The following is a 24,725-nucleotide window of genomic DNA, read 5'->3' on the forward strand; positions in this document are numbered from 1 at the left end:
TTTAATTTATATGTATTAGAATGGTTTTGAGGGTTCCTTTTGGAGTTGATTTCCAATTTCACTGTGGTCTGAGAGAGTATTTGATATCATTTCAATTTTTTAAATATATATTGAGACTTGTTTTGTGGCCTATCATATGGTCTATCTTTGAAAATGTTCCATGTGCTGATGAGTAGAATGTTCTGTAAATATCTGTTAAGTCCATTCGTTCTAAGGTATAGTTTAAGTACATTGTTTCTTTGTTGACTTTCTGCCTTGAGGACATGTCTGCAGCTGTCAGAGTATTAAAGCCCCCACTATTATGTATTATTGTCTATTTCATTTCTTAGGTCTAGTAGTAATTGTATAAATTTCGAAGCTGCAGTGTTAGGTGCATATATATTTATGATAGTGATATTTCCTTGTTGGACAAGTACTTTTATCATTATATAATGTTCTTGTTTGTCTTTTTTAACTCTGTTGCTGTAAAGTTTGTTTTGTCCGATATAAGAATAGCTACTTCTGCTCCCTGATTGTGACGATTTGCATGGTATATATTTTTCCACCACTCTACCTTAAGTTATGTTGAGTCCTTATGTGTTATGTGAGTTCCTTAAAGACAGCAGCTACTTGGTTGGTGAGTTTTTATCCATTCTGCCATTCTCTATTTTTTTGAGTGGAGCATTTAAGCTATTTACATTCAATGTCAGTATTGATATGTGAGATACTATTCTATTCATTCTGTCATTTGTTGCCTGAATACCTTGCTTTTTTCATAGTTTTTTGTTTTATAGATCCTGTGAGATTTATGCTTTAAAGGTGTTCTATTTTAGTGTATTTGGAAACTATGTTTCAAGATTTAGAGCTCTTTTTAGCAGTTCTTATAGTGCTGGATTGGTAGTAGTGAATTCTCTCAGAATGTTTTTTTGGGGGGGGTTCTGAAAAAGGCTGTATCTTTCCTTCATTTATGAAGCTTAGTTTTGCTGGATACAGTATTCTTGACTTGTAATTATTTTGTTTAAGGAGGCTACAGATAGGGCCCCAATCCCTTCCAGCTTGTAGGGTTTCTGGTGAGAAAGCTGTTAATTTGATAGGTTTTTCTTTATAGGCTACCTGATGCTTTTGCCTCACAGCTCTTAAGATTCTTTTCTTTGTCTTGGCTTTAGATAACCTGATAACTATGTGCCTAGGCAATGATCATTTTGTGATAAATTTCCAAGCTGTTCTTCGAGGTTCTTGTATTTGGATGTCTAGATCTCTAGCAAAGCCATGGAAGTTTTCCTCAATTATTCCTTCAAATCTATTTTCCAAATTTTAAGATTTCTCTTCTTCCTCGAGAACATCGATTAATCTTAGGTTTTGTCATTTAACATAACTCGTTGGATATTTTGTTCATTTTTTTAAAATATTCTTTCTTCTTTGTTGCAGTGAGTTAATTCAAAAGCCTTGTCTTCAATCCCTGAAGTTCTTTCTTCCATTTGTTCCATTCTATTGCTGAGACTTTCCAGTGTATTTTGCATTTCTCTAAGTGTGTCCCTCCTTTCCAGAAATTGTGATTGCTTTTTACTTATGCTATCTATTTTACTGAAGATTTTTCCTTTCTTTTTTTTTTTTTTTTTTTATTATACTTTAAGTTCTAGGGTACATGTGCATAATGTGCAGGTTTGTTACATATGTATACTTGTGCCATGTTGGTGTGCTGCACCCATCAATTCGTCATTTATATCAGGTATAACTCCCAATGCAATCCTTCCCCCCTCCCCCCCATGATAGGCCCCGATGTGTGATGTTCCCCTTCCCGAATCCAAGTGATGTCATTGTTCAGTTCCCACCTATGAGTGAGAACATGCGGTGTTTGCTTTTCTGTTCTTGTGATAGTTTGCTAAGAATGATGGTTTCCAGCTGCATCCATGTCCCTACAAAGGACGCAAACTCATCGTTTTTTATGGCTGCATAGTATTCCATGGTGTATATGTGCCACATTTTCTTAATCCAGTCTGTCACAGATGGACATTTGGGTTGATTCCAAGACTTTGCTATTGTGAATAGTGCCGCAATAAACATACGTGTGCATGTGTCTTTATAGCAGCATGATTTATAATCCTTTGGGTATATACCCAGTAGTGGGATGGCTGGGTCATATGGTACATCTATCTAGTTCTAGATCCTTGAGGAATCGCCATACTGTTTTCCATAATGGTTGAACTAGTTTACAATCCCACCAACAGTGTAAAGTGTTCCTATTTCTCCACATCCTCTCCAACACCTATTGTTTCCTGATTTTTTAATGATTGCCATTCTAACTGGTGTGAGATGGTATCTCATTGTGGTTTTGATTTGCATTTCTCTGATGGTGAGTGAGGATGAGCATTTTTTCATGTGTCTGTTGGCTGTATGAATGTCTTCTTTTGAGAAATGTCTGTTCATATCCTTTGCCCACTTTTTGATGGGGTTGTGTGTTTTTTTTCTTGTAAATTTGTTTGAGTTCTTTGTAGATTCTGGATATTAGCCCTTTGTCAGATGAGTAGATTGCAAAAATTTTCTCCCATTCTGTAGGTTGCCTGTTCACTCTGATGGTCGTTTCTTTTGCTGTGCAGAAGCTCTTTAGTTTAATCATATCCCATTTGTCAATTTTGGCTTTTGCTGCCGTTGCTTTTGGTGTTTTAGACATGAAGTCCTTGCCCATGCCTATGTCCTGAATGGTACCACCTAGGTTTTCTTCTGGGTTTTTATGGTATTAGGTCTAACATTTAAGTCTCTAATCCATCTTGAATTAATTTTCGTATGAGCTCATGGATAGGAAGAATCAATATCATGAAAATGGCCATACTGCCCAAAGTTATTTATAGATTCAATGCCATTCCCATCAAGCTACCAATGAGTTTCTTCACAGAATTGGAAAAAACAGCTTTAAAGTTCATATGGAACCAAAAAAGAGCCCGCATTGCCAAGACAATCCTAAGTCAAAAGAACAAAGCTGGAGGCATCACGCTACCTGACTTCAAACTATACTACAAGGCTACAGTAACCAAAACAGCATGGTACTGGTACCAAAACAGAGATATAGACCAATGGAACAGAACAGAGTCCTCAGAAATAATACCACACATCTACAGCCATCTGATCTTTGACAAACCTGAGAGAAACAAGAAATGGGGAAAGGACTCCCTATTTAATAAATGGTGCTGGGAAAATTGGCTAGCCATAAGTAGAAAGCTGAAACTGGATCCTTTCCTTACTCCTTATACGATTTTTCCTTTCATATGTTGTATTCGTTAAATTGGACTTCACTTTTCTCTGGTGCCTCCTTGATTAGCTTAATAGTTAACTTTCTGAATTATTTTTCTGGCAATTCAGATCTTTATTCTTGGTTTGCATCCATTGCTGGTGAGCTGGTGTGATACTTTGGAGGTGGTAAAGAACCTTGTTTTATGTTGCCAGAATTGTTTTTCTGGTTTATTCTCATTTGGATAGACTACGTCAGAGGGAGGATTTGGGACTCAAGGGCTGCTGGTCAGATTTTTTTGTCCCAAGGGGTGGCTCCCTTGATGTGGAACTTTCCCTCTTCCCCTAGGAATGTGGCTTCCTGCGAACCAAACTGCAGTGATTGTTATTTTTCTCCTGGATCTAGCCACCCAGCAGAACTACTGGGCTCCAGGCCGGTACTGGGGAGCGTCTACAAAGAGTCCTGTGATGTGAACCATCTTCAGTTCTCTCAGCCACGGATACCAGTACCTGCTCTGATGGAGGTGGGAGGGGAATGAAGTGGACTCTGTTAGGGTCTTTGGTTGTGGTTTTGTTTATTGTACTAGTTTTGAGTTGGTTGACTTCTAGCCAGGAGGTGGCACTTTCAAGACAGCATCAGCTGTGGTGGTAGAATAGGGAGGATCAGGTGGTGGGTGAGGCCATAGAGCTCCCAAGAGATTATGTCCTTTGTCTTTGGCTACCAGGGCAGGTAGAGAAAGACCATCAGGTGGTGGCAGGATTCGGTGTGTCTGAGTGCAGACTCTCCATTGGGTGGGGCTTGCTGTGGCTGCTTTGAGGAATGGAGCTGTGGTTCTCAGGTCAATGGGGTTGTTCCTAGGGGAATTATGGTTGTCTCTGCTGTGTCATGCAGGTCACCAGGGAAGTAGGGAAAAGCCAGCACTTACAGTCCTCACCCAGCTTCCATGTAGCCCAAAAGACCAGTCTCACTTCCCCCATACTTATCTAACAGCACCGAGTTTATTTCCAGGCAACGGGTAAGCTGGGCTGAGAACTAGCCCCAGGCTACTGACCTGCCAACTGAGAAAGTAAGCAGGGCTTTCAGGATTTATGCCTTCCCACTTGCAGCAGCTTCTGTGCTGTGTCTGCACTCCTGATTCACTCCCACCCCCAGGTTCTGTTCAGGAAACTTTGCATTCCTTTGAAATTGTTACAAAGTTCAGCTGGAAGTTTCCTTCTTCATGTGGTCTATTCCCATTTCCTCTGGCAGCCCTCCCCAGGAACCCGTGTGAGACAGTCAGAAATGGCTTCCCTGGGAACTGAGAGAGCCCACAGGGCTCTTCCCCCTACTTCTCCTACTCCTGTTTTCCACTTGGCTCTCTAAATTTGTCTCAGCTCCAGGGAAGGTCAAATCCTTCTCTGGTGATCTGGACCGTCAGGTTCCCCAGTAAGGGTGTGAGTTCAGGAGCAGATGATTCCTTTTCACACTTTCACACTTTGGGAACTCACAGTTTTTCAGCTGTTTCCAGGGGCCTGCAGCAGCAATCCACTTCCTTCAAAGGGTCTATAGATTGTTTTGGCTTTCCTGGTATGTTCCTGTGGGTAGTTCTTGGAGCAAAAGTTCACGATGTGAGCCTCCACATGTTGCTCTGTCCATCCAAGTGGGAGCTGCAAGTTAGTCCTGCCTCCTATGTGTAATTTTTATTCTGAGTCCTGATCTTTATTTCTTGTCTTCTGCTAGCTTTGGAGTTTGTTTGCTGGTGGTTCTTCTAGTTGTGATGTTAGTTTAACTTGATATCTTTCTAGTTTTTTGATGTGGGCATTTATTGCTATAAATTTCACTCTTAACACTGCTTTAGCTGCATCCCAGAGAGTCTGACACATTGTCTCTTTGTTCTCATTAGTTTCAAAAATCTTCTTGATTTCTGCCTTTACTTCATTATTTACCCAGGAGTCATTCAGGAGCAGTTTGTATAATTTCCATGTAGTTATGTGGTTTTGAGTGAATTTTTAAATCTTGTGTTCTAATTTAATTGCACTGTGGTCTGAGAGACTGTTTGCTATGATTTCAGTTCTTTTGCATTTGCTGAGGAGTGTTTCACTTCAATCATGTGATCAATTTTAGAGAAAGTGCCATGTGGCAATGAGAAGAATGTATATTCTTGAGGTGGAGAGTTCTGTAGATAGCTATTAGGTCCACTTGATCCAGAGTGGAGTTCAGGTCCTGAATATCTTTGTTAATTTTCTGTCTCGATGATCTAATATTGTCAGTGGTTTGTTAAAATCTCTCGCTATTATATTGTGGGAGTCTAAGTCTCTTTGTAGTCTCTAAGAACTTGCTTTATGAATATGATGCTCCTGTATTGAGTGCATATATATTTAGGATAGTTAGCTCTTCTTGTTAAATTGAACCCTTTACCAGTATGTAATGCCCTTCTTTGTCTTTTTTGATCTTTATTGGTTTAAACTAGGATTGTGACCCCTGCTTTTTTCTGTTTTCCATTTTCTTGGTAAATTTTACTCCATTCCTTTGTTTTGAGCCTATGTGTGTCTTTGCACGTGAGATGGGTCTCGGGAAGACAACACACTGATGGGTCTTGGCTCTTTATCTAGCTTGCCATTCTGTGTCTTTAAATTGGAACATTTAGCTCATTTACATTTAAGGTTAGTATTGTGTATGAATTTTATCCTGTCCTCATGATGCTAGCTGGTTATTTTGCAGACTTGTTTATGTGGTTGCTTTATAGTGTCACTGGTTTGTGTACTTCGGTGTTTTTGTAGTGGCTGGTAATGGTTTTTTCTTTTGATATTTAGTGCTTCCTTCAGGAGCTCTTGCAAGGCTGGCCTGGTGGTAACAAATTCCCTCAGCATTTGCTTGCCTGAAAAGGATCTTATTTCTCTTTCACTTATGAAGCTAACTTTTGCTGGTTCTGAAATTCTGGGTTGGAAATTCTTGAAGAATGTTGAATATTGTCCCCCAGTCTCTTCTGGCTTGTAGGGTTTCTGCTGAGAGGACCACTGTTAGTCTGATGGGTTTCCCTTTGTAGGTGACCTGGCCTTTCTCTCTGACTGCTGTTAACATTTTCTTTTTTCTTTCATTTGGACCTTGGAGAATTGTATTAGTCTTTTCTCATGCTACTATAATGAACTGCCCGAGACTGGCTAAGTTATAAAGGAAAGAGATTTAATTGACTTACAGTTCCATATTTCTGGGGAGCCCTCAGGAAACTTATAATCATGGTGGAAGGCAAAGGACTCTGCCTTCTTCACAGGGCAGAGTCAGTGCAAGCAGGGGAAATGCCAGATGCTTCTAAAACTATCAGATCTCATGAGACTCACCCACTATCACAAGAAGAGCATGGGAGAAATAGCCCCAGATCCAATTACCTCCACCTGGTCCCACCCTTGACATGGGGGGATTATTGGGATTATAATTCATGATGAGATTTTGGGTGGGGACACAGACAAACCATATCAAGAGTCTGATGATTGTGTGTCTTGGGTTGATCTCATGGAGTATCATAGTGGGGCTCTCTGCAGTTCCTGAATTTGAATGTTGACCTATCTTGCTAAGGGTCAGGAAGTTCTGGATGATATCATCAAGTACGTTTTCCAACTTGGTTCTATTCTCCCCACCCCTTTCAGGCCCCCCAATCAATCATAGGTTCTGTCTCTTTACATAATCTCATACTTTTTGGAGATGTCATTCATTCCTTTTCATTCTTTTTTTTTTCTTATTCTTGTCTGCCTGTCTTATTTCAGAAAAATAGTCTTTAAGCACTGAGATTCTTTCTTCCAACTTGGTCTATTCTGTTATTGATACTCATGATTGCATTGTGAATGTCTCATGTTGTGTTCCTCTCTAAACTGGCTATCAGCTCCTGTATTGTTTTATCATGATTTTTAGCTTCTTTGCATTGAGTTACAACATGCTCCTTGAGCTCAGCAAAGTTCATTATTACCCACCTCTGAAGCCTACTTCTATCAGTTCAGCCAAGCCTCAACCCAGTTCTGTGCCCCTGTGGGGGAGAGGTGTTGTGGTCATTTGAAGGAGATAAAGCACTCTGACTTTTTGAGTTTTCAGCATTTTTGCATTTATTCTTTCTCAATCTTTGTGGGCTTTTCTACCTTCGATCTTTAAGGTTGCTGACCTTTGAATGGGGTTTTTGTTGATGATGTTGTTATTTTCTGTTTTTCTTTTTAACAGTCAGGCTACTCTTCCATAGGGCTGCTGCAGTTTACCGGGGTTCTGCTCCAGACCCTAGTTGCCTCAGTTTTTCCCGTACCTGGACGTATCACCAGTGGAGGCTGAGAAACAGCAGAGATGGCAGCCTGCTCCTGCCTCTGGAAGCTCCATCTTGGGGTTTAGTGACCTGTTGCCAGCCAGAATTGCACCTATAGGAGGTGGCTGGAGACCCTTGTTGGGAGGCCTCACCCAGTCAGGAGGAACAGGATTAGAGACCTGCTTAAATAAGAAATCTGGCTGGTTTTTGGTAGTGCAGCTGTGCTGCATTGTGGGGGACCCTTCCTCGTCCAGACCCTTGGACTCTCCAGAGCCAGCAGGCTATAACAGCTGAGTTGACTGAACCAGAGATGACAGTCACCCCTCTCCCCAGGAACTTGGTCCTTCTCATGCAGATTCCAGCTGTCACTTTCAGCTGGCTGGAATTCCAAGCCAGTGGGTCTTAACTTGTGAGGTGCCATTGAAGTGGGGCCCGCAAAATGACACTGCTTGGCTCCCTGGATACAGCCTACTTCCTAGGGGTATATAGGGATCGATATTCCACCACACTGGGAATCCCAAGGCCAGAGTATGCAAAATTCCTGGGTCTCTGTCTGTGCCTGAGTGACTGCTCTGCCGGGACTCCACACATCTCTGTGAGTCAGACCCGAGGCTCTGGTGGCATGGGCTAATGAAGGGATCTCCTGATCTGCAGGTTGCAAAAATCTGTGGGAGAAGCATGGTTTCCTGAGTGGGATCACTCACTGCTTCCCTTGGCTCCATGCTGTTCCCAGGTGGCTGTCGCCCCACCCTGCTTTTCTTCATTCTCTACAGGTCGGGCTGTTTGCCTAGTCAGTCCCAGTGTGAGAGTCTGGATATTTCAGTTGAAGGTGCTGAATTCAGGCATCACTTTCATTCCTCTCTCTGAGGGCCACAGACCGCAGCTGCTTTTAATTGGCCATGTTGGCCCCAGGTCCAGCCTCTTTTTTCTAATGTTTAAATTAGTGGCCTGAGGCCATAGGGCCTTGCAAGTCTTAAGAGAATCTGGTTTGCATGGTTCCAATCCTCCTGGTAAACAGCTCTCCATTTTATGAAATGAAGTTGACCCTTCAAATATGTCCTTTGGAGCAGGGGCTTTTGTAGTTCTGTCCATTGTCATCTAAACTTAACACAATAAGGCCGTTGGAGTAAAGAATGGCTTTCTAGAATGCAGGGCACTAAAATAAGGTAACACAGTCCTTACTGTAGCATGCTAGTCCACTACAGCCCAGTCTCACCTCCAGCCACACATCTAGCCACACATCTTTCAAGGATATTTGTTGGAATTTATCATTTTGTCATACAATCTCATCTATACTCAAATTCACTAATTTTGTTCTCAACTTTCTCATTTATAGTTAACTTATTGATTTATTTTTATTTCCTTTCTGAAATTTTTATTCAACTCTTTTTCAAACCTGCTTTCCCCGTTCCCTTTCAAACTGCTCCTGTGGTTCGTGTTATGTGCATTTAATCATTTGTTGTGTTTGCTGTTTCTCAGACAGGCAAAAAATTGTTTCTTCTTTGTTTTGTAATCTTTTACTCTGAGCTTATCTCTAGTAGGAATTGTCTAACACATGCCCTAAGCTGTAAATACATCTCTATTGAGAGGTTTGGAGTTTGTCTTTGCTCAGTGCCCTAAAGACTTCAAGGATGCATTTTTAAGTTTGTTTCTGAGTCGAGGATTTCCACAGCATGTGAACTGTGTGCATTTGGACTTGATGCCCGTGCACAGAGCAGACCTGGGCGTCTAACTTCTCAGAGGTGACTTATTCCAAAGTGGTTGGCTGGCTTCCTCCCTGCATCCCTAGGGCAGCGGCAGTATTTATTCTGGGACCCGAACTCAGACAGTCCTTTGAAGCTTCAGGTTTTATGCAGACATCTCAGCTCAAGATTTTTTTGTTTAGAGAGCTTAGGTCCCCATTCTTGCTCCTCATGGACTTTAAAACTCCAGTTGAGGCGGTAGGCCACAGCTCCTCAGCAGCCACTCAGTTTCAACTCCCCAGTGCAGCTATGCTTTCCTTGTTTTTGATTCCTGAAGAGTTCTCTTTCCAGCTTTTTTATTTTTGTTTTCTTCTGTTGTTAGTGTTATATTATATCCAGCATCTCAATTTATTTGGAAAAGGAAAGCAGTCCCCTATTCAATCAGGCTGAAAATATGTGCTAAAAATTGTATACGCCTTACTTAGCTCAGTTCACACAACAAACCTACGCATAGATACTATTATTATCCTCACTTCACAGATGAGGCTCCCGAGGATTAGAAGGGATCTGTTATTTTCCCAAAGTCAGAACATGATTCCCTAGAAATTCATGAGGCAGCTGTGATACCTAACTCATTACCCAAAGACTTGGCCTGTAGCAACCCCTTTCGCTATCCCGTCTGTCTCATGCTGTGGTTCCTCAAACCCCAGGGCAGCTGGTCACTTAGCAGACTGCTCACTCTGTGCAACCACACTCACATCAAAGCCCTCTCACTATTCTCCTGCTACAAATGGTCCTCTTCCCCTATTCAAGTCCTTTCTATCTTGCAATAACTTGTCTCAGACTCACTTTCTCAATCAGTCACCCCTCCATCCATCTCTTTCCCCTCTCTAGTGAGTATTGTAAGCTCAGATCAGGAATGAGGGGAGAATAGGCAAGACAAAAGCATTATCAGAACTGTGCAGTAAAGGAAGTGGAGAAAGAGTGGGGGAATGCAAAAGCAATGGTAGTAGTCTGGCTTGGATGACAGATTGCATGAGGGAGTGTTTACTGAAGCTAGGGATCACAGGAGAGGGAGCAGTCTAGGCTGTAGCATGGGAGACATTGAGCTCAAACTTGGAGACAATGTTTGAAGTACCTGTAGAACATCCAAGTAGGGCCATTTGGAGCCTGGCCCAGATGGACTTGCATGTCCATCTGACATGCAAGTACACCATTTAGAAGATGATTCTCCGCTCAAGATCCTGATTTGGAAGTGAGTATGACATTGGTTATGTGTGAAGTGATAATACAAGAGGCCGCATGTGGAAGCCCACGGTGGTGTGTTCCTTGAGTTCAGATATCATGTCATTTCAGCCACACAATAATAGTTAATAGTGAGGGACTTCAACAGCTCACTGACAGTGTTAGACAGATCATTGAGGCAGAAAACAAACAATAAAATTCTGGCATTGACCAAGTGGACCTAAGAGACATCTACAGACTACTCCACCCAACAACCACAGAACATACATTCTTCTTATCTGCACATGGAACGTATACTAAGATCAATCACATTCTCAGTCATAAAGCAAATCAAAACCATACTAAGCACACTCTCAAGACTGCAATGCAGCAAAAATAGAAATCAATACCAAGATCTCTCAAAACTGCATGAAAACATGTGAGTTAAACAACTTGCTCCTGAATAACCCTTGGGTGAACAACAAAATTAAGGCAGAAATCAAAAAATTCTTTGAAATTATTGAAAATGGAGACACAACTTACCAAAATCTTTGGGATGCAGCTAAGAGGAAAGTGTATAACACTAAAATGCCTTCATTAAGAGGTTAGAAAGATTTCAATTTAACAATCTAACATAACACCTAGAGGAGGAAGGGAAGAGAAAGAACAATCCAACCCCAAAGATAGCAGAAGAAATAACTAACATCAGAGGAGAGCTGAACAAAATCCATACAAAAGATCAGTAAAACCAAGAGTTGCTTTTTCAAAAGAATAAACAAGATTGATACAGAGCTCGCTAGATTAACAAATAAAAAGAGAAGATCTCAACAGACACAAGTGGAAATGACAAAGATGACATTACAATCAATCCCACAAAAAGCAAAAGATCCTCAGAGACCATTATGAAAACCTCTATGTATACAAACTAGGAAATCTAGAGAAAGTGGATAAATTCTTGCTAACACACAATCTCCCAAGATTGAAGTAGGAAGCACGTGAAAACCTGAACAAATAATGAATTACAAAATTTTAAAAACCTACTAACCAAAAAGAGCCCTAGACCAGATGTATTCACAACCCATTATCAGATCTGCAAAGAAAGAACTGATACCAATCCTACTGAAACAATTCCAAAAAATTGAAGAGAAGGAGCTCCTCCCTAACTCATTCTATGAAACTAGCATCATTCTGATACAAAAATTTGGCAGAGACACAACATAAAAAGAAAACTTCAAGGCAATATCCATGATGAACATAGATGTAAAAATCCCCAATGAAATACTAGCAAACTGAATGCAGCAGCACATCACAAAGTTAATTCACCACAGCCAAGGTTTTATTCCTGGGATGCAAGGTTGATTCAACACATGCAAATCTATAAATGTGATTCACCATGTGAACAGAATCAAAAACCACACAATTATCTTAATAGATGCAGAAAAAGCCTTTGGTAAAATCCAGCATCCCTTCATGATAAAAACCCTCAACAGATGAGGCATCAAAGGAACATATCTCAAAATATTAAGGGCCATCTATGACAAACCCACAGCCAACATTATACTAAATGGAGAAAAGCCCAAGAAGAACCATTCCCCTTGAGCACTAGAACAAGACAAGGACAGCTATTCTCACCACTCCTTTTCGACATAGTAGTGGAAGTCCTAGTCAGAGCAATTAGGCAAGAGAAAGAAATAAAATGCATCCAAACAGAAAAAGAATAAGTCAAACCATCTCTCTTTTTCAATGATATGATTCCTTACTTAGAAAACCCTAAAGACTGCCAAAAGTCTCCTGGAACTGATAAAGTTTCAGCATACAAAATTAGTAACATTTCTATACACCAATAATGTTCTAGCTGAGAACCAAATCAGGAACATAATCCCATCTACAATAGCCACAAAATAAATGAAATACCTGAGAATTCATCTAACCAAGGAGGTAAAAGATCTCTGCAAAGAAAACTACAAAACACTGCTGAAACAAATCAGAGATGACACAAAGAAATGGGAAAACATTTCATGCTTAAGGATTGAAAGAATCAATATCATTAAAATGGCCATTTTAAACACTGCCCAAAGCAATTTATACATTAAATGTTATCCCTATCAAAATACCAATGTCATTTTTCACAGAATTAGAAAAATCTACTCATAAATTTATATGAAACAGACAAACAACAAAAACAAATAACCACAGCAATACTGAGCATAAAAAGAAAGAAAGGAAAGAAAGAAGGAAGGAAGGAAGGAAGGAAAGAAAAGAAAGAAAAGAAAGAAAGGCCAAAAACCTGGAGGCATCACACTACTCGACTTCAAATTATAACGTAAGGCAACAGTAACAAAAACAGCATGATACTGGTACAAAAACAGACACATAGACCAATGGAACCAAATAGAGAACCCAGAAATAAATCTGCACATCTACAGCCATCTGATCTTCAGCAAAACAGACAAAAATAAGCAATGGAATAAGGACAGTCTATTCAATGAATGGTGTTGGGATAATGGGCTAGCCATATGGAACAGAATGAAGCTGGACCCCTACCTCTCATCATATACAAAAATTAACTCAAAATGGATTAAAAATTTAAATGTAGAACCCCAATTACAAAAATCCTAGAAGAAAACCTAGGAACTACCCTTCTCAACATCAGCTTTGGCAAAGAATTTATGGCTAAGTCTCTAAAAGCAATTGCAAGAAAAACAGAAATTGACAAGTGGGAGCTAAAGTAAAGGGCTTCTTCACAGCAAAATAATTTATCAACAGAGTAAACAGCCTACAGGATGGGAGAAAATATTCATAAACTATGCATCTAACAAAATTCTAATATCCAGAATCTACAAGGAACATAAATCAACAAGCAAAAACAAATAATCTCATTTAAAAATGGGCAAAGGATATGAACAGATACTTCTCAAAGGCAGATGTAAAAGTGGCTAACAAAAATATGAAAACAATGCACATCATTAATCGTCAGAAAAATTCAAATCAAAACCACAAGGAGATATCATCTCATACCAGTCAGAATGGCAATTATTAAAAAGTCACAAATAACAGATGCTGGCCAGGCTATGGAGAGAAAGGAATATACTGTTGGTGGGAATGCAAACTAGTTCAGCCACTATAGAAAGCAGTTTGGAAATTTCTCAGGGAACTTAGAACTACAATTTGATCCAGCAATCCCATTACTGGGTATATATTCAGAAGAAAACAAATTGTTTTACCAAAAAGACACATGCATTTGTATGTTCATAGCAGCACTGTTCACAATAGCAAAGATACAGGACCAACCTAGGTGCCCATCAACAGTGGACTGAATAAAGAAAATGTGGTATACACCATGGAATACTATGCAGCCATAAGAAAGAATTAAATCATGTCCTTTGCAGCAACATAGATGGAGCCAAAGGCCATTATTCTAATCAAATTAACACCAAAAAAAGAAAACCAAATACCACATTTTTTCACTTATAAGTGGAAGCTAAACATTGAATACTCAGACATAAATATAAGAATGATAGACACTGGGACTAATAGATGGGGGAGGGAAAGAGAGGGGAATGGTTTGAAAAACCACCTATTGGTTATTATGCTTGGGTATTACCTGTGTGATAGGATCATTTGCACCTCAAACCTCGGAGTCACACAATATACCCATGTAACAATCTGCATATGTACCCCTCAATCTAAAATAAAAGTTGAAGTTATCTTGAAAAATGATGTCATTTCTTTCTCATTAATTTTCTAATACTGCCTAAGACAGTATAAGGAGGAATATGAAAAGCTGCTTCAATATTGAAAAGTGTGTTCCAAGATTGATTGATTGTTTTTGTGACTGTCACCCCCTTCTCCCACCTGGAGGCCTCCAGATCTCCCATTGCCTACAGAATAAAAGCAACCCAAGTGCTCAGTTTCAGATCTCTCCTTGCAGCCTTATTGCACACTCTTCACCTTTCCCAAATGCAGCCTGACACCCCCAAACTCTGTCATCCCCATCCACCTCAACAGAGTTAACACGGCACCTTGCACAAATCTGTGCTGGATATGAATCCCGATCTGTTATAAGCCTTTTTGTCAATTCCATGACCGGACTATAAGCTCCATAAAGGCAGGTGCTTTTTTTGTTCACAAAGTAGGATGTGCATTTAGTAAATGTCTGTAGGAGTTAACAAATGAGTGAATGTGTGTATCTTTATATGCCCCCAAACCTAGTACCTCTGACAATAAAAAGGAGATGAATGAATAGAGGAATAAGAGGTTTCTGCTTCACTGCCTTAGAATTTATTACTTGCCAACTATTCGTAATGAAATATTAATAGTTCTTCAATATCCACCCTAAATTCCACCTTCTCCAAGCTGGAAAGAATCTCTCCATTCCCTGGGACCTCACAGTGCCTTGTACCTGGTCTACAACACTTATCTCAAGTTTCATTATATTTGAAGATTTTGTGTACTTGATACACCCCCTTCATTAGATTGAAAATCTTGAAAGCAAAGGACATATCTCCTAACCTCTGTATCTCTTGCAGTATCTAGTAGACATAATAGTTGACAGATGATAGTAGTTGGTAGGTGAATGTATCTCATGTTGAATAGCTGCATTCAAAAACACCTGATTTCCTGGGGAAACCAAGTCAGAACTTCCAATCTGGCCACTCATATAACACTTGGATCAACCAGCCAGCAACTACATGGAGAACCTCTCACCCAATTTTCTCCTCCCCATCTCATGGGAGGCTTCCCTGGCCCCTGACTCACACTGAAATTCCAGCATACTCCTAACTCAGACCTCCTTTGGCATCATCCCCGCTACTGTTCCTGAACCTGTATCCCTGGGTCTCTGGTCTCTGAGTCACATACCAGGCAAGCTGCAGCTGCCTGCCTTGGGAGCACATCTGCAGGTGTCCAGAGATTCATGTGTCTTTGGTCTAGGCAAGGCCTTAGGCATCATTCCGAGGGATGGTGTCAGACATTCTTGGAGCTTGGACACGCTTGGTGCGGCTGGGTACACCAGTGATTCATGAACAGTCGGGAATTAAAGTTCTTCACTCCCCCAAGGAAAGGTCACTTTGCTGAATTTTCTTCTTTCTTGGTTGAACTATGCATTGACACATTTATTTTAGCTGCCTCCTGGCTTGATCATTTTTCAATTACAGTTTGTCCCTGCAGTTTCTAGCAGAGAGTCAATGTGGGTCTCTTCCTGATCATAGATCCACATTTATAAAAACCTAATTAGGCATTTCCTTTAGCTGCTGTCTTAGATTACTTGGTGGAAAAACTCTGCAGGCATAAGCCTTGTATGAGCTAAAAGATTGTTTAGATGCCCAATTAGAAGCTCACTGGGGCAACTCCCAGGCATTCCTACCTCTGACTCTTGGCTGAGGCTGTTCTTCACACCAATGATGCTCTCCCTGTTGATCCTGGAGAATATAAATCTTGCCGCCTTTTGTTATCCATATGAAAATGAGATAAAATATGTCCCTTTTACATTAACAGGATTTTGATTTTTTTTTTTTCTAGTACTCAGTGTGGCAAGGGTACAATGCATACGCTCTCTTACCCACTGCAAGTAGGAGTATAAATAGGCATAATCTTTGCAGGAAAAAAATTGATAATATGTATCAAGAGTCTTCAAAATACCTCCAGCCTTTGATCCAGTAATTCCATTTCCAGGAATCTTTCCTAAGGATATAATCAGAAACGCAAACAAATATTTATACACAAGAAATTCATTACAGTACCATTTATAATAACTGTTACATATCTGGAAATAATTAAGTATAGTATAGCCATATTACACAGCTACTTAAAATGAAATTTGTGAAGGCATCTTAGTGCTGATGCTAAATGAAACATGCAAACTCTCAAATTCTTATGCAGTGTGATCCAAATAGACCTTTCCCAGCTGTTGTTTCACAGGATGTTTATAGGAATGCTACAAGTAGAAAAGTTCTATTTTTCAGTAAGGTTGAAAAGTTATTATAGTTTGAGAATCACTGTTTTTATGCCGGGCATCATGGGGGCTGTTGTTCAATGCAGCACGCTTTGGAAGAACTGGAGAAAAAACACCTAGGAAAAAAATTGTAATGTTGAGAGGGGATGCTGCCACTGTTGAGTTATAGAATTACTTCTTTGCAATTTTTTGTGTTGTCCTACAAAAATGCTAAGTGTTATAAATGAAATAATGCCAGAGGATTATTCTCCATCCAGCTTCAGCAGATGAGGATTGCTGTAGAGCCAGCTAAAGCACATGAATTCAACATGCCAGTCACACAGAGAGGATGGTCACTGTGAGGGCGGTGATGGAGGCCAGGATGGGGGAGCCCCCGAGTGCTGTCTGGTTGGTTCTCAGCGCTCTGCCTACATTCCACAGGGCATGGGGTATGGTCAGGGTTACCTCACTGTCACCCACTTCCTCCCTGCCCTGGGCCTGACCGGAGGTTTCCAGATACCTCTGGGAATATCCTCAGGATGTAAACCATATTCCAGGTTACCTCTGTTGCTTGGCTATCCTTGATTGCAATCCCCAAGTCCAGGGTGCTCCTATTCCTTTGGGTTGGGTGCTTGATTCAAATATGTAGTTCTCTACTAGTCTATCAGCCCTGCCCTCTGTGTTCAGGTCTGCCTGTGTGCCACCTGCATATCTTGGGGTCACCCCAATAACAGGCCTAGCTTGAGAGCCCTGCACCCAGCCCAGGGTTTGGTCCAGGGCATGGAGCATGAGGGGAGTGGAAACTGGGTCGGGACCTCTCACTGAGTATAACAGAACTTCACAGAGATCTGCCTGGACCCCTCCTGCTTACCTTCGAAAGTCCCCTAAAATATTCATCAGACTTTATCAGACTAATGGGCTTCAAAAGGAGCAATTTTCTGAGACATGAGACAGGACAATATAAAAAGAACATTAAGGAAAAAAACCTTATTTCAAAATGAAAGGAGAAAGATTATTTAGCATCCCTGTTGGTGTTATCTATTCATGAGAAACAGCACATTTAATCCAGCCTGGAATTGTAGGGAGGGCTTTGATGCCCTCACCTTGGGGTCACCTTCATTCAGAACTCATCTGTCTCCTCTGCCACAGATGGCAGAGTTGATGGAGACAAGAGGATGGAGATGAGAGACATTTCAGAGGTGGCCTTCACAGGGTGTGGGAGGGATTAGAGGGAGTGTGAAGGAGAGTCCAGCATGACTCCCAAGACACTTGCTTAGGAATGGGACAGGCGGTGGCATTGTTCTTTAGTCTTGGCACCTTTCATGCCTCCCATCTCCCTTTCCAAGACATGCCCATCTTGGTTTCTATCTCGTCTCATGCTGTATGAGTTCAGTCCCTTGAGGTTAAGAATCTTGACTCTGTTCCAGCCCCCCAGCATCTTTACCAATCCACTAAGCTGCCTTCTGTAGCCCTGGGCACTTGTGGGTTCCCAGAACAGAGGGTTTGGGGTTAAACAACTTGTGTGGGTATAAAGCGAGATCCTTGGTTCCTGATCAGCCTAGCAATCATCAGAGCCAACTGGCAATTTTGACACAAGATTCCCAGCCCTGAGACCAGAGTCTTGGGTTTAAAAAGCTGTGAAAGGGTGCCCTGCACTGAGTTCAGGCCAGTAGGACCCACTTGTTGTTCCTCTCTGCCTCCCCAGGTGCACCAAGGTAAGGCTGAAAAATCTCCCCATCATCCACTCTCTGCCTGATGATCAAATTCTTGGGTGCTTCTCTTTCCTACAGTTTGCCCCATCATGTTCGATGATGAGCTTCTGTAACTTCAGTGTATGTCAACTGTTACATTCCTTGAGTGCTTTGCAATAAAAATTGTTGACCCAAAAATGTGTTGTTCTCCTTTCATAGAGTAAAAGCCTATTTGTTTTATTACATATTCAATTTTAAATGTTGCTTCTCTTTCATTTTCTTAGATTTGTGACAAAGAGTGGCACTACTATGTCGTCAATGTGGAGTTTCCTGTGGTAACCTTATACATGGATGGAGCAACATATGAACCATACCTGGTGACCAATGACTGGCCCATTCATCCATCTCACATAGCCATGCAACTCACAGTCGGCGCTTGTTGGCAAGGTAATCCCAAGTGAAACCCTTTTCTCTGACCTGTTTGTGAATAGTTCTTGGAAGATAACTGGTAGAGAAAAAGGAAAAGCAAGTGGTGTGAGAACAGGGTAGAAAAATTACTACCCCTTACAAAAAAAAAATGCAAGACATATAAAAATGAGTATAAATCCACAAACTGAACATATTGTATAATAACAAGCTTAAGGCCAGCTTTTGATTTTAGATCAACATGAGCAGTTTCATGGTTGTCTGTGAGTTGCTAATGTATTTTATTGTTTTGAAGTCTTATTCATTTCCAAAATGGGGCTATACAGAGAAAAAAACTGAGTATAGAATCTTGTGTTCAAATTTCTGGTTAGCTCTGATGAGTGCTAGGCTGATCAGGAACCCAGGATCTCCCTTTATCCCCACACAAATTGTTTAAGTCCCAAACCCTCTGTTCTGGGAACTCACAAATGCCCAGGGCTTGCCCAGGGCTTGCCCAGGGCTGTGGAACGCAGCTTGTCTACAAGACATGAGGCCACGGAAAGCCACTCTCAAGGTCAGCTCAGCCCTCAGTGCCTTCCCTGGCATCTAAGGATAGAGGCCCTTTATGCCCTCCTGCTTGAAGGTGTCTGTCCCCTCCTCTCTTCCTGTGCTGTTGCCTCTCTCCTAATCCCCAAACCCAGGCTAATCTCCTCCTTGGGATCAGGAAACCCAGCTCTCCAAGCATGCATGTGATCTTTCTGTCTCTCACTCAGGTCTGCTGGAGTCTTTGTTTCAGCTCCTTTAAGGGCCGGGTATGATTTGAAGTACCAGTAAGAGAGCAGAAGGAAATGAAAATGCTCCCCAAATAAGCAGACGAGTACTTTGAGATATGACACAACCTTGTGTTGATGGATTCTGTGAAAATTACCAAGATTTGTGACTTTGGCTCTTCATCATGAGGGGCTGGGGATAGAGGTGGGCTATAGTATAAGAATATGCCGGCCGGGCGCAGTGGCTCACACCTGTAATCCCAGCACTTTGGGAGGCTGAGGCGGGTGGATCGCGAGGTCAGGAGATCAAGACCATCCTGGCTAACACAGTGAAACCTTGTCTCTACTAAAAAATACAAAAAAATTAGCTGGGAGTGGTGGCAGGTGCCTGTAGTCCCAGCTACTCGGGAGGCTGAGGCAGGAGAATGGCGTGAACCCAGGAGGCAGAGCTTGCAGTGAACCAAGATAGCGCCACTGCACTCCAGCCTGGGAGACAGCGGCGATACTCCGTCTCAAAAAAAAAAAAAAAAAAAAAAAAAAAAAAAAAAAGAATATGCCTTCAGAAGACCAACTGACCCATGAGTGAACTAGGACAGACACATGCCCCTGTAGGTTGGACAAAGTGAGTTCTGGGCAGCTCCATGTAAAAGAAGACGGAAAGGAGTGCATACATACAGTGCAGCCTGGAAGCACTAGAGATTCCAAACCCGGGAAGGAGATAAGGTATAAATGAGGCAAGAAAAAGTGTTTTTGAGCTGAGCCCACCTACTTGATGTCTCGCATGTGTCACATGACAGAAAAATGTTTATTAAATATTTCAGTAGAGCTTGGCAATGACAGTGTCTTCAGTTGCAGGCTTCCCAGATTGCCAGGTAGACCGTGTCACCTGGCAAGAGTTCATGGAACTATTTAGTAGAGCAGGGCAGTGACTCAGAGGTTGCACAGAAATCAGTAACACTGAACACAACTATGCTAGAGAAATGGCCCCCTGGTGTGGCTTACTGCCCCAGCCAGACACTCCAACCAGCCTGTTATGGAACATAGACTGGATAATGCCCCTAAGAAAACACTGCCCTAATCATGTCCCCTTCCGTGTTACCATGCTTCTTCTCAAGAGCCCCTCAGAAGCCACATTTGAATCCCTGTCACCCCAGTGTGCAATTACCAAGATTTGTGACTTTGACTCTTCACCATGAGGTGCTGGGGATAGAGGCGGGCTATAGTATAAGAATATGCCAGTCAGGCGCAGTGGCTCCTACCTGTAATCCCAGCACTTTGGGAGGCCGAGGCATGTCCCCAGAGTGGGGAAGTAGCCCCACAAAATAAAATGTGGTTTTATAAGGAAGTAAAATCAATAAGAATAAGCTAAGTTGCACTGCAATGACAAGCCCCAACTCTCAGTTCCTAAAATAATTTTCACTTCGTATTTACTGAAAATCAGTGAGAGCTCTTTTCTGCCTTACCTGCAGTCAACAGACAGAGCAGCCACATTGCATGGCTGGATACATAGCAAGAGGAAAAGAAAACATGGCAAATCATGCACAAACTCTTAAAGCTTCCACTTGCAAGTGATGCCAATCATTTTTATTCGTATTCTATTGGACAAAGCAAGTCAGAAGGCCACATCTAACTACATCAGGGCAGGAAACTGAAATCTATACTGTATCTAGAAGAAAAATTGAAAATATTGCATTAACATTGATGAATGCCACAGTCTATCCACCAGGTCAACAGGTATTTTGTTTGGCTCTCTTTCCCACATGGAAAATACTCCTATCTTTCCTTAAATGGGCCATGCCCAAATTCTCACTTCTTACTGGTTCCAGGCTCAATGTCCAAGTTTTCCGAGTGATTCCTAGTGATCTCTTCATTAGGGTGAGATGTACTACAGCAGGCCAAGATGTAGCTGCACTTGATGTGGAGACCTATATACTAGTAGGACAAATTACTTTCCACCAATGCAATCACCATGCCCTCCCCACCAACACACACACATTCATGCATCTGCGTATGTGCACATGCACAAATACCATACAACAGTAGAATGAGGCAGACCAACCAGAAAACTCTTTCACTAAGAGGGAGAAATACAGCAGTCTTTGGTCCATAGCAATTCTGAAATCCCTTGGGGCAGATGTTATAAGGACCCCTCCCTTAGGGTGGGAAATATTTGTGGCCCTTTATTCCATTCCCTGGAAGATGTTTCCTTCCTTAGTATCCTCCTAGGCCACATCTGAAGAGGACATTGTCACTCTATAAATAGCAGCTCTACTATTATACATCATTACAGTTTATTTAAAAGCCATTCCACAAAAATGATCTCAAACAGGAAACCCAAGTATACATTGACTTTCAAAGAATGTAGTAGAAAGAATGACGACAAGAATGTTCACCAAGTGTTTTTGGTCCTTTTTCTAGATACATGCTAGGACTGATCTTCCTTAGAGTTAGGTGTGGTCATGGGACTTGCTTTGGTCAATTAACTGTGAGCAAAAGTGCCTTCTGTTGTTTCCTTGTGGAAACCTTAAAAGCTGGCATTGCAAGGAGGCCCTTTATACACATGGGGTGTTTACAGTTCTGAAAGAAAATGTTATCTGTCACAATTTGTAGATAAGGAAACTGAGGCTCAGAGATGAGTTTACCCAAAGTCACTCAGTTGAATATGCCCAACCTCAAGCCTTCAATGCCTATGCTCTTTTCACTGCATCTCACTGCCCTCTATTGCTAATTGGTCATTTTGCTTATGTAATTATGTTTGGATAAAGGCAGGAGCTAATGTGTACTGATACAAATGCTACAAACCCTTTAACTCCGGAGACATATGACAACCCTGTAATAAATTTTTAAAAACACACAAGAATGCTGCATTCTCCTTGCTAATCTTTTAGTATGTAAAACCTAAGTGACCCACCAAGGAACAATAAAAGAGTTTCAGTTTTGGGGTTAAAAAAAAAGTGACCTCAAATCAAATCCCAGCCTTGCCATCTAATAGCTGTATGGACCCAGCAGTATCCTTAACTTCCTGGAGCTTGTATTTTATTTTTAATCTATGAAATAAGAGTAAGACCCACCTCACAGAATTCCTGTAAGGACTAGATGCTAGGCATATCTAGTGTGCTTGCATGTTTTGCTTGAATGATTGTGTAAATTTTAGAACATCTCCCTGTCCTCCCCTCCACAACCTTCTCTGAGCCTCTCATCTAAGACCAACACTGCAGACAATCTGCAAGACCATAACATGCTCTAGCTTCTGTGGCCCTGGCTTTCCCATGGCTCCTTCCATGCACTGACTTTTTTCTCCTTCCTCAGGACCAACCCTCAAGTATAGACCCTGACCTCACAGGTTCACTGATGGTCAGGAAGGTAAATGAAGCTGGAAAATAGAAGACAGATATTGGAAGGTGGGGCTTGAGATGTAGGTAGGAACCTGATCATGCAGTGGTTTGGGCCATGGGAAGATTTCAGCAGAAGAAAAATGCTTAAGATCTTTAAAATTGGGCTTTATAGAAAGTCTCACAGGTCACCAGGAAGGTAAGGGAGGCCACACCATATGCTGCGGCAGGGAAGTTTGGCGTACGTGTATTCAGGGTTCCTTATCACTGGAATGTACGTGAACCACAAGGAGTGGAATCTGGGAAAAGGAGATGAGACCAAACCCTGGGACACCACACTGCTTTGTTAAAGACCTTGGATTCCCACAAATATTCACATCCTCCTTGAAGTCACATTTTTTTCTTGGATGAAAATATCAAAAGATCTTTCATGATGCTGGAAAATTAATGGCCTATGATGCAGCCCTTATCTCTGCATGCTTCTAAACCTTCTGAAGTCCACTTAGATACATAGTATAAGCTCTCTGTCTGAACCTCTAATTGCCTTTGGGCTTGCAGTTGTGGGGAGTGTTTCAGGTGCTTTTGAGGTTGGCAAGGGAACTAGCTCCCATTTGTGAAATTTCCAATGAGGCTTTAACAATGGGAATAGAAAATGGTTTGATAGCAGCTGCTTGTTGGGATCTCCTGGGAACTGGCTCTAGCACTGTGGCTGGACAGTGTTCTGCAGCCCCAATTAGACAACTCATCCTATTAGCCAATTTGAAAGCCAAAATAATCACTGAAACTTCATTTCCATTAGTATTTATTCTAGCAATTAAAAAAAATGAGACTTCATTTACACTTAAGAAATGTTACCAGAAAGGCCTAGAGCATGTGGCATCTCTTGATTGTAGGGAAAGGCTTATACAGTCGGGATGAACCTAGCATCACAAAAGAGGCCCCCTTCCTCTGTGTAGCTGTGGCTAATGCACATCCCCTTGCTATGATTTCTGTGTCCAGGATGACACAGAACTCTCAGGATGGAGTCAGACCCTCTCCCATGGCTGAGCTCACCTAGTGCTGAGTCAGCTGCTCCTGGCTTTAGACAAATACCAGGTTCCTTATTTCTCTATGGGTCACAAGGGAAAAGATCATTTAAAAGACTAAATTAATTTGTCCTTTTCCTTAGATGTCCTAATTATCCCATTTCTAAGAACAAAAATTCAAGTTCTATTCATAAACAGTAAAAATTGTATACTCACATCTGCCTCAATCCTGGACCTCTAAACTGGGCCTGATCACCCAGGTACTATAACCCAGCTGTGCAAGGGAGTGAGTCAGGTAGGTTGCCGGTTGTGCCAGACCAGTGCCTTAAAGATGCTGCAGCATGGGGAAGTCCGGGGCATCTCTCCCCATGCCACGACCAGAGCAACTCTGTTTTACCTATTTTGTGTTAGCCGTTAATGAAATGGCTAAGCATGTTTGAAGAACTACAGTTCTAGGCACTTTCTCAAAAAGCTGCCACCCTGCTCCTTGCCTAATCCTCATCTATCCTTGGTGATCTCATCTCAGGGTAGGCTACCTGTGACTCCACTCTAGTGATTGCCTCAGCCCCTGTCTCTGCCAGGGGACTCTCCTCCAGTGTCGTGGGCTGTGACCTTCCTAGAGTGTCTAGTCTTGCCTACTCCTACTATGATACCTCCCTCTAGTCTTAGATAAGGAAGACTTTCTCTGGATCCTGGTCTTGCTGAATCCTACCCTCTACTTAACAAATAAGGCAGCAGGATGTAGAGAAGCTGTTTCTAAATATTAGAGCCTGTAAAGAGACAGATGCAGAATCTTCATCGTGGCTTTTGGGAGAAGCCAAAGCAAAGAATAGGAACGATCAAAAATGGATAAGAAGGCAGAAATAACCCCTGAGAGTTTCACTAACGAATGATTCGTGGGTATAGGGAAATTGGAGCCTCATGTGGTCCTGAGATCATGTGGCTGCACATTTTCAGGTCATTTTTTTCTGCCAGACAATAGCATTAGTACAGACGCTTGGAGTGCATGCCTTCATTTAATAAGCTTGGTCTAATTTAGTACAAACTTCTCTTAATAAAGTCTGCATTGAAATTATACTGAATCCCTAGTGTGTCTGCCGCTGGAAGAAAGAGGCACATGCTAGCATAGTCTGCCTTACATTCAGGTCGCATTTTCCAAGGAGTTCTTCATGAAGCTCCAGTCCTACAGGATACCCTT

General features: G+C 41.6%; 1 protein-coding gene across 1 annotated transcript in view; it reads left to right on the plus strand.

Annotated features, from left to right (window-relative positions):
- The window catches only part of CLSTN2 (calsyntenin 2), a 637,108-nt gene that overhangs the window by 586,271 nt on the left and 26,112 nt on the right, over positions 1–24,725 (plus strand). The window contains exon 9 of the mRNA XM_023192121.1: positions 18,280–18,442. Within this exon, the coding sequence (XP_023047889.1) occupies positions 18,280–18,442 (163 nt within the window). The remainder of the gene's footprint in view (positions 1–18,279; positions 18,443–24,725) is intronic.

The sequence above is a fragment of the Piliocolobus tephrosceles genome, chromosome 2, assembly GCF_002776525.5.
Source record: "Piliocolobus tephrosceles isolate RC106 chromosome 2, ASM277652v3, whole genome shotgun sequence".
In the NCBI taxonomy this organism is placed as follows: Eukaryota; Metazoa; Chordata; class Mammalia; order Primates; family Cercopithecidae; genus Piliocolobus; species Piliocolobus tephrosceles.